We start from the raw sequence: 10,379 nt of genomic DNA on the forward strand, positions 1-10,379 counted from the left end.
CATTCATTTACATGGCAATGCTATTTTGGGGGCCTGAACATGCAACCTTTTGAAAACGGTTTTCAAAGTTTTGAAAAACAATACTATTGTCATCTCTGTGTAAACTACAAAAACATGAATTTGCAAAAATGGTGATGTCATCAGAATTCATAAATTACACGTTAAGCCTATAGTCAATGTGTTTCAACATTTGTGTTAGGCACAGTGTTTCTTGACAAGTTAAGTTGACATCGCCATCTACTGGCCAAACATACATTTTAGCATTGAAATAACCAACCTAACTAGTATTTTAGTCATTTTCGCGGATCAGTGTGAACGGGATCGCTTTGACAATATTGTTGTCTGTACATGAAAAACACAAAAGAAAAACATTTCAGTTTTTAGTACAGCATTGTCACGTCAAATCTCAAAATTAATATGTATTTTCATACTATAGCCTAATAAAATCACTTGTTGTTTTTAAAACTTGTGGCATTTCGTATTTAAAGCATTTTGTTTTTTTCATTGATTTAGGCAAATAGTAGAATGTGAATTAATAACATGAAAGTAACTATCGGCTTTTGTGACAGAATGCATTCCATACTTTTTTTATATCCTATATAAGACCAATCATTACTAGTATACAATACACTCAATTTTAGGTTTTCAAGTTTTGTTATTTATTCATTTTTTTAGACAAAATATAGAATTTTAATATTGGCCAGAATCATAATATCAGTGTATGTCACTACTAATGTATCCTGATTATGTACTGTAACACCTTTAGTAGGCTTAAAACTCTCTCCACTATAGATTCCATGTCACGTCTCATTTAAAGATGTGAACTAACAGTAAATTGTAATAATAAGAAATAAAGAAGTTAAATGTTCATGGGGACCAGTGGGACATTTGCCATCCAGCCTGATTGTTTGATATAAAATCCACAAATAATAATATCTTTGTCAGCAGGGGCTTTCAAATTTGATGTGATCTTTGCTGTCTGCTGCATGTGTGAAAACGTGGCCGCAGCTTGTCATTGCACTCTGACAGGAAATCGAGGAAGACATGCTGTCACCGCATAATCAGAATAAGGTCATCATTGTCTGTTGAAGCAGTGCACTGTGCTTATCGGGACTATAAACTCCATCTCTCCAAACCCTTTATAGACATAAGAGCATCTTAAGCAAGCTGTTTTAATGAAAAGAAAACTATACTGCACAGCTTAAGCCAAGCCGAGCGACTCGATCACAGAAGTAAATCTTGCTAGACTATGAAAATAAACCAGTTCCTGTCTCTCTGGTGGTGTAGCTCGTTTCCTGTATCTCTGCTGCTTCTGCTGCTGTTTGACTCTTTCTGTTAAGACTGTTGGTTTCACAGATATGGAGTTTCTGATGACAGAGGCAACTTACAAACTTCTTATTTTATGCATGATACAAGGTAAGAGGGGCTTGCATTTCTACTTAAAGACGTTTAATAGTTTTTGAACTGAATGACGTGAACTGATTGTTTTGTCCTATTTATACATTTAGTCAAAAATACATTCAAATTGCAATTTGACTTAAATGCACGACTCCTGTGATGACCCTGATATCATTTCTGTGTTAAATGAATTAAGTCAAAAATTACTGAATGATACAACTGTCCTGATTTCATAATAAAAACAAAATCATTAATTAATAATTAATTGGCGAGAACAAAAAAACTTGAGCATCTCCTATTTTTATTATTATTATAATTATTATTTTTAGGGAAAAAATTAACACAAAAAAAATGTAATGATGATAAAAATGTATGTATGTATGTATAAATAAAATAAACTATGTCTTAGAATATATAACTATTTTTAAATGATTAAAATAGGCTCACTCAAACACTCTAATCCAAGGAAGATGAAGATATAACACAGGGTTCATTTAAATAGATCCAAATAGGCAACAAACATAAAAGACAGCTTGTAAACATAACCACGAACAATGCCAGACAACTGAAGAGTGCACAAGGAGGTACTTCAATACATGGTGGTGAAGACAATATATGAACAGCTGTGATGATTAGTGTTAGTGTCCCTAGTGACTAATAAAAACAAACAACAAACTGAACACAACGGTGACACACTCACATGCATACAAATACATAACAGTCTTAATTAATGCTTAAAACAATAAATAAATCAACTTTTATCTTGCGATATATTTTTAAATCATGATTAAAAATGTACAAAAAACGTAATAAATATATCTAAAAATAAAATTAAATGTAATAAAATTATACTACAGAATCAGATGACACTGAACTTTTTATAATGCCTTAAAGGGATACTCCACTTTTTTTGGAAATCGGCTCATTTTACCACTCCCCCAGAGTTAAACAGTTGAGTTTTACCGTTTTCAAATCCATTCAGCCGATTTTCTGATATTTAGAAGAATATCAGTAACCAGACCGTTTCTGGTCTCATTGACTTCCCTAGTAGGAGAAAAATATACTATGGAAGTCAATGAGACCAAAAACTGTCTGTTTAGTGATATTCTTCTAAATATCAAAAAAATCGTCTGAATACATTCGAAAACGGTGAAACCCAACTGTTTAACTCTGGGGGAGTGGTAAAATGAGCCTATTTCCTAAAAAAGTGGAGTATCCCTTTAAAGGTGAAAGCTTGTCAATCTCTTAGAATAAATGAACACTGACCAATGATGCAATCTGTGGTTTCATGAAATAAACTGATCATCACTAATGAAAATGGTTTGTCAGGAACGTACGGAATGCTTATAAATCATAAAGTGTCCATAACTGCTGTGGAGGGACAGAATGTCAGTCTGCCATGCTTTGTGGGAGAGGAACGTGAAATCAAAGTTATCCAGCTGGAATGGATAAAACGGCAAAAAGGAGATGAGAAGAAGATCGTGGTGTTCCATCCCTCAATGCCAGCAAATTACTTTCAAACCGGTCCTCTTCTGACGACGATGAACAGTTCAAAAACTGGAATGCTACAAGGCTCAGTCCTGACCCTGTATGGAGTTACCATGAAAGACAGTGGAAACTACACTTGCGAAATTACTTCTTATCCTAATGGCTCGATTAAAAGAACAACAACGCTGCAGGTCACAGGTAAAACTGCTCACGGTAACCTACATTCTCATACACTCAAAAAATGTAAAAGTGAACAAGCAGCTGCTGTCTGCTAATTTCAGAGCCTCCAGCATCAGCGAAGATGTCACATCCAAACGGATTCATAAAAGAGGGAGATAATGTGAAAATAACTTGTTCAGCAAGCCCTCCACCACTAAGATATGGACTAAGACGGTCAAAGGTGAGTCAGATTGATAAATCTAAAGTCTGTCTATACAGCTTTTGTGTTGATCTCATTCTCCTCATCAGGACAAGCTATTTTGGATGAAAAGCTTGAACGGAGAGTTCATTTTACCAAACGTCACCAGAAACAACAGCGATCTGTACATCTGTTCACCTGAATGGTCATCTGTCCAAAATCAGCAAGGTCTCAATACCACAATGGAACTGACAGTCAATTGTGAGTGTTGAGAATACATATCATTCTCTGTTAAATTAAAGCTTATGCAAGTAAACAAAATCAATTTCAAATATATCCTATTCTTCCAAACAGTTCTTGATGACATTGAGTGTAACACAAGCAGCCCCTTTAATGTCAGTTTTGGTGAGGATGTGACGATTTCTTGTATTGCAAAAGCATCTCAGTTCTTACAATATAAGTGGATGAGGGTAAGGCTGAAATATTAAGAGATTGAAATTCAATATGTAAGCAGTATTGAAGCAGTTTTAAAGAAATATTTTGTGGTGTATTAACTCAGCATGCTTAAAATGACAAATTCATGTGATGATTTTTAGGATGACACATCACTGTCTCTCTCAGACACCTTGTCTCTGACTTCCGTGACATCTAACCAGTCAGGAACATACAAACTGACAGCTGTCTTTCAGGACAATCAGCTCCAGACAGACATAGAGTTTTCTATCCATGTTTTCTCAAAGCAAATCGAGGGTAAGAAAAAGCTTTATTTTCCTCTTTTTTTTGTAATTGCAATCATATGGCCCTTTCATTTTTAGCCGTGAATATGAACAGATAAAGTCCCAGTTTGCCCAGAGCAGATGCACACTAGAGTGAAAACAATAGAAAAGCTTAACGCCACCACTGAAGCCCATTATATGAATTAATTATACCTTTTGGAACAGAGGTAAACTGATCAATTTCCCTCAGTCATCATCTACAGTTTAACCAGCTGATGGTCCCCATAAGGAAAACGTAAACTAAATAATCTAATGTAACAAATATCATTACTTCCTCAAGTAATCCCTCTTCCCATGTCAGAGTAATTGGGACAGTGAATAAAATAATTGAGCAAACAAATTTTATAATATAATATATTATAATAGAATTCATTTTCAAAACCACTTAAATTGTTAGTTCACCCAAAATGAAAATTATCTCATAATTTATTCACCCTCAAGCCATGTGTACAGTATATGAGTTTTTTTCTTTCAGCCAAACACAACCGGAGTTATATTTAAAAAAATATCCTGGCTCTTCCCATTTTAATGGGAGTGAATAGTACTTTTGAAGCCCAAAAAAGAGCATGCATTCATCATAAAAAGTAATCCAGAAGGCTCCAGGGGATTAATAAAGACCTTCTGAAGTGAAGCAATGCGTTTTTGTAAGAAAATATCCATAATTATAACTTATAAACTATAACGACGACTGGCTTACAGTAATGGCCATTCGCGAGTCGAGTTCCAGCCGAAGAGTGACCTAGTCTAACCCAATGCATAGCGTATTGATAAACGGGGAAGTGCAGAGGATCGAGACACATCAAAACACAGCGGGTCAAGAAATAGAGAATTTTAAAGAGAAATGTCAGAGGAGCTTGAGTTTGTTGCCCAGCCCTATGTTTGACCCACGAGATTAAAGTTTTTAAGACTATTATGTATTTTTTCTTTCAAAATGCATTGTTTCGCTTCAGAAAGGATTTATTAACCCCCTGGAGCTGTGTGTATTACTTTTATGATGGATGAATGCACTTTTATGGGCTTCAAAAAACACTATTATCACTCCCATTATAAAGCTTGGAAGAGCCCGGATATTTTCTTTAATATAACTCCAGCTGTGTTTGGCTTAAAGAAAAAAGGTACTTTACACCTAGGATGGTTTTAGGGTGAGTAAATTGTGGGATAATTTTCATTTTTGAGTGAACTATCCATGAACAATTTACTCACCATGAAGCCATCCTTGGTGTATACTTGACGCACAACATAATGACGAACGCAGTTGCCCAGTCCTGTTTGTTTGAACAGCATTTGCCGTCACGCTGTGCGTCAAGTTCAAGTGTTACTCTTGTCATAGATCGATGCGTACGGCTGTTTGCTGGAAGCTAGTTATTTTAGTCGATAAAGTTTTAAATATGGATATTTTTCTTACGAGAACAAATCATTTCACTTCAGAAGACCTTTATTAACCCCCACAAACCCGTGTCGAGCACTTTAACCATGAATGGATGCACTTTAATGGACTTCCAAAGTCAAACGGCCATTCACTTCTATTATCAAGCTTGGAAGAGCCAGGACATTTTTTTAATATAACTCTGATTGTATTCGTCTGAAAGAAGAATGTCATATACACCTGGATGGCTTCAGGGTGAGTAAATCATGGGCTATTTTTTTGTTTTTGGGTGAACCTTTAACCTATGTAGGGTGGCAGGAATGCTGGAGCCAATCTCAGCATCCCAAACTTAGGCAGGGAAACACCCAGGAAGGATTGTTATTGTTTTTATATTATATTACATTACATTATGTGTACAAACAAATGATGACGAATATTTCCTAATATACATTTGTCATATAATGTTTCATTTTGCCTATAATGATTGTGTTGAAGGAATGACAACACCTTCCTCAGTAACAATCAGCAAACATCTGAGGAAGTTTACCTCCATGCGAATCAGCTCATGGACCACTGGTGCTATTGAGACAACAACAGAATCTGGTCACTTCCTAACCAGCACATCAAAACCAAACGTTACCACGACAAACCTACAACCCGGACTCACCAACCAAAGCACTCCTCTCACTGGCAGCCCTTCTGCTCCACCTGTTGGCAATGCATCTCCATTACACACAAGCACTGTAAAATCTACAGGCAGCTCTTGTACAGAAAATCCAAGCACACGTCCAGAAACAGTTACGGGAAGAAAAATAGTTACTTCTGTTATAACGAAGAAAAACAACTCCACCACTGTGACAACACCGGGAGGTAAATTACTCTTCTTTAAAAATTTTTTTATCAAAATGTAAAAACTTGCTCTGTCCCTGAAACGACTTTAATTTTCTGACGTCACATTTCGTATGGCCTGTGACGAGTGCCTTAAAAGTTTTGAAACATTAAATTGTTAGTTGACCTAAAAATTTAAATTCTGTTACTTTAACTAATTACTCATGTTGTTCCAAACCCATAAGACTTTCATTTATATTCAGAACTCAATTGAAGATATTTTGGACGAAATCTGAAATTTCTGTCCATTGACAGCTACGCAACTGGCACTTTGACGCTTCAAAAAGTTCATAAAACCAATCCAAATGAATTGAGCAGATTAGTCCAAATTTTCTAAATGAACAGATTCGATTTAGACTTATTCGCATAAACAATAATCAGTGAACATAGAAGCTCAACTGAACCGGCTTGACGCGTGAGAACAAAACCTCATTGGTCATTGTTTCTTGCGGAAGCTCTAACATACTGCGTTACATGGGTACATTTTATAAATGTATATTTCTTTTTAATTAATATAATACATTTTAGTACTTAATACAAATGCTCTGCCTAACACACAACAAGCATTACACTTAAATAAAAGAACACACATTTTACAGAACCCACATATTTAATGGTATTTTAGCATGTTTGTAGTTGCATTTACGCCGTTTTGACCAGCAGGTGCCGCAAGTCTGTGGTGTTCTGAGTGCTTCAAAAGAGTGAATCATTGTGCAAAAAAATTGGTTCAAGTGATTCAGAGTTTCAAAAAGTTTTGACTCCCCCCATCTCTACCATTGTTTTCCCTTGCATCTCCCCTGCATCTTCCTATGAGCGTATAAGATTAAGAATTAGGTCTGTGTGGTCGTGTGATAGGGAAAGATAGGGACCACAATAAGAAGGCGAGAGACTAAATTTCACATGGATTAAGATTTCTGTACAACACCAAATTCTGATTCAGGTTATTACCCTCTAAATCCCCAGTATAGGTACATTTAGAAATAGGTGGGTTAGGATTAGGCAATCAGGTAGCACCTTCAATGAAATTAGTCGATTACCGGTAGTCAAAATTAGGCAAAACAATTGTAATGTATCCGGCAATCATCCTATGGATTAAATAAAAAACAAATAAATTAAATAAAAAATTCACTTGGAAATTCATCACAATACTACTAATGTCATATGTAACAAAAGTCATTGGTCATGTATTCACCTCGGTCATAGAATATTCTCTGAATTAAATTATACATTAAAACTAATTAAACTTTCATGACTCAAAACATTAACGGCCAATTTGTATTCCTTGATATATGTTGATTTTAAACAAATTGAATACACACAATGAAGTCATCTGATGTTTGTTGGCTGTAACAAGGAAACCCATAAGATGCTGTTTGATTTAAAGTGAGTGATGATTGATATCAATGTGTTGTTTTCAAAAGGACGTGCACATGACAGTATAAACAGGATATGCATTTAGGCCAAGTCTTGAGCTACTCATAAATCTATTATTGGTTGTCTTTTCCTTGCAAATCTCTCGTCTCTCTTTCAGAATCAAAAAGCACAGCATATATCGCTATTCCGATTGTATTGCTGTTGCTCGTGTTGACTGTGCTTCTATACAAAAGACATCTGAACCAAAAAAAGTGAGACTCACCAAAATCATCAGCACATCCACTGTTCTGTTACTGTACATAATTGCAACACATTTTCAGTCCATTTATCTACATTTTTACTTTTTCTTTTTCAGAATGGATATGCCACCCCCTTTCAAACCTCCTCCACCACCAGTCAAATACACATCAGTGAGGAACCATGATGTCCCCATGACTGATATTCTTGTATGAATGCGTCATGCACTTTTGCACTCACAATCTGTGGGCCACATATATACTGACTGGAAGATTTCTGATGAAAATCTTCACTCAAAATGAAAACTGTGTCATCAACTATTCATTCTCATCTCGTTCCAAACCTATAAAAGTTCTGATCATCTTCAAAACACAAATTAAGCCATTTTTAATGATGCCTGAGAGATTTATTTTCCTTCATTGAAAGCCCATGCAACCAAAATGAATGTAATCCATGGATTACTTAAATGTAATCCATACTGAGTACCGTTCTTCTTCCGAAGAGAAACGGTTGCTTTAAATGATGAATCGATTTAGTTTATGAAAGCTCCAAAGCTCTGGAACAATCTGCCCCTGTACATCAGACAGGCTCAAACTCTTGCTGCTTTTAAATCTAGTCTTAAAACCTACTACTACTGTTTGGCTTTTGAAGCTAGGTGACTGTTTGTATTGTCGATTGTTTGTTTCTGGCTTTTTATTTTGTGTCGTTGACTGTTTGTAGTTGTGAAATAGGATACAAGTGTACAGCACTTTGTCAAACACTTGTTGTTTTTAAAAGTGCTTTATAAATAAACTTTGACTAATGCTTTTGTTTACATATAAACATTGATAAACACACATATACATTAAATATGTTAAAAATGTTTTTCCGAAGATTAATGAAACTCGTTCAATTTTCATTTTTCGTTTAATTATCATTCGACGCATTATTTTGTAAAAATATGAATTTAACCACATTTGTTGTGTTTTTATGTGATTTCTTTTACTGCACTTTTCCTCTGTATTTGTGTCTTTCTGAATAGGTTGTACATATAATCTGTTGCTCTAAAAACAATTTGTTATTTTTTTGTAACTTTAAAAAAATGTGAAAATTGTGATTGAATTTTTACTGTGCTTTACAAACATAAAAAATATGAAAATTGGGATTGAATTTTTACTGTGCTTTACAAACATCAAATATATTATTGAATATCTTGAGAAGTTAGCTTTACTCCTACATTGTAGCAATGTAAAAAAAAAATCCCTAAAATGTGTGATATTTTAAAAGAAAACAACATATGAAGATGGGTGGAGGTTGGGTCAAAAACTGGGTAAATTCCAGAAATATGAAATATGATGAGTACCTATGAAGAGAGTTTAATCAGAAAATGATCTATCATGTTCAATAGATCTGGTGGTTATCACAATGTTGACTTTTAATGCCATTACAATACAGCTGAAAAAAAAAAAAAGACAAGAAGTGAGTGCTATTATGAATCAGATACAGTAAGGAGTCAGGACAAAAGCCTACATATTAATTTTTCCCTCATGTTGTGGCTATATGTTCTGTTAACAAAGCAAAGGCTAGCAACTGATTGATTCAGGCCTCATAAAACCACAGTTTACACCTCAGATAACCAAGCAAAACCAGCTGCCAAAACCACATCAGACAGTGACCAACAGACCTTAAAGGCCAAAATCTACAAAAACAAATGCCAACTCTCACCATTTATTATAACAGCAAAAAGTTAGGCAAAATGTGGTTTACCCCTGAGAACAAGCCTTTAATTATTAATAAGATGGAAATTATACATTTCTGATTAATAAACAGAGACATATGCCTGATATAGCGAGTGTTTATGTGTGTGTGCTTAGACAGAGAGAAAACAAGAAAGAGAGAGTACAGCGATGCTTTTTGTACTGAGTTTTGTGCATTGTGGTTCTTTGCTACAAAAGCAACACATTCACGCAGAGGGACGTTTCCTGCTCTCGCTATTGTGGTCGGAAATGGAAAATTCTGAAAAAAAGGATTTATTGCTTCAGTGTTCAGATCACCTGTATCCTGCACTGTATAATCATGCATCCAATATACTATTGCACTTCATTATGTTGAGTATTATACCAATGGTGTATGACAAAAAACAATAGTTAATTGTGAACATGAAATGTGCAACAAACTTTTTTTTTTGCCTTTGACTCAAAGTACAGTGTGATTCAAGTTCAATTGAAAAATAGCACTCTAATATCTTATCTTATATAGTGAATATTATAATAAACTGTAAGAATAAGAACACTTATGTTCATAATAAGTTTGTCTTTGACATTTTATCATATTTTAGTTTGTATAATTTGTAAATGCAGAGATGTGTTACACATTCATTTGTACAAACTAGAATAACATTGCTGTATGATTACATTTTTATTTAATTTTTTTAAGGATGTAACCAAATATTCAAGATAAGGGCGACCAAAAGTAAAATTTGAAGAATTGAAAATCTCATATTGATCAACCACTA

At 34.7% G+C, this 10,379-nt stretch overlaps 1 protein-coding gene and 1 long non-coding RNA gene across 3 annotated transcripts in view; one reads left to right on the plus strand and one right to left on the minus strand.

Annotated features, from left to right (window-relative positions):
* The window catches only part of LOC148969385 (uncharacterized), a 109,337-nt gene that overhangs the window by 89,873 nt on the left and 9,085 nt on the right, over nucleotides 1-10,379 (minus strand). The window lies entirely within an intron of this gene.
* LOC120483225 (nectin-4) lies at nucleotides 1,073-9,027 on the plus strand. The gene is made up of 9 exons (XM_039678179.2): nucleotides 1,073-1,416; nucleotides 2,728-3,084; nucleotides 3,168-3,286; nucleotides 3,355-3,505; nucleotides 3,599-3,714; nucleotides 3,841-3,994; nucleotides 5,882-6,256; nucleotides 7,806-7,899; nucleotides 8,004-9,027. Exons 1-9 carry the CDS (start codon nucleotides 1,359-1,361, stop codon nucleotides 8,098-8,100), a joined length of 1,521 nt encoding a protein of 506 aa, XP_039534113.2. The 5' UTR covers nucleotides 1,073-1,358; the 3' UTR covers nucleotides 8,101-9,027.

The sequence above is a fragment of the Pimephales promelas genome, chromosome 23, assembly GCF_988280905.1.
Source record: "Pimephales promelas chromosome 23, fPimPro1.hap1.1, whole genome shotgun sequence".
Lineage (NCBI taxonomy): Eukaryota > Metazoa > Chordata > Actinopteri > Cypriniformes > Leuciscidae > Pimephales > Pimephales promelas.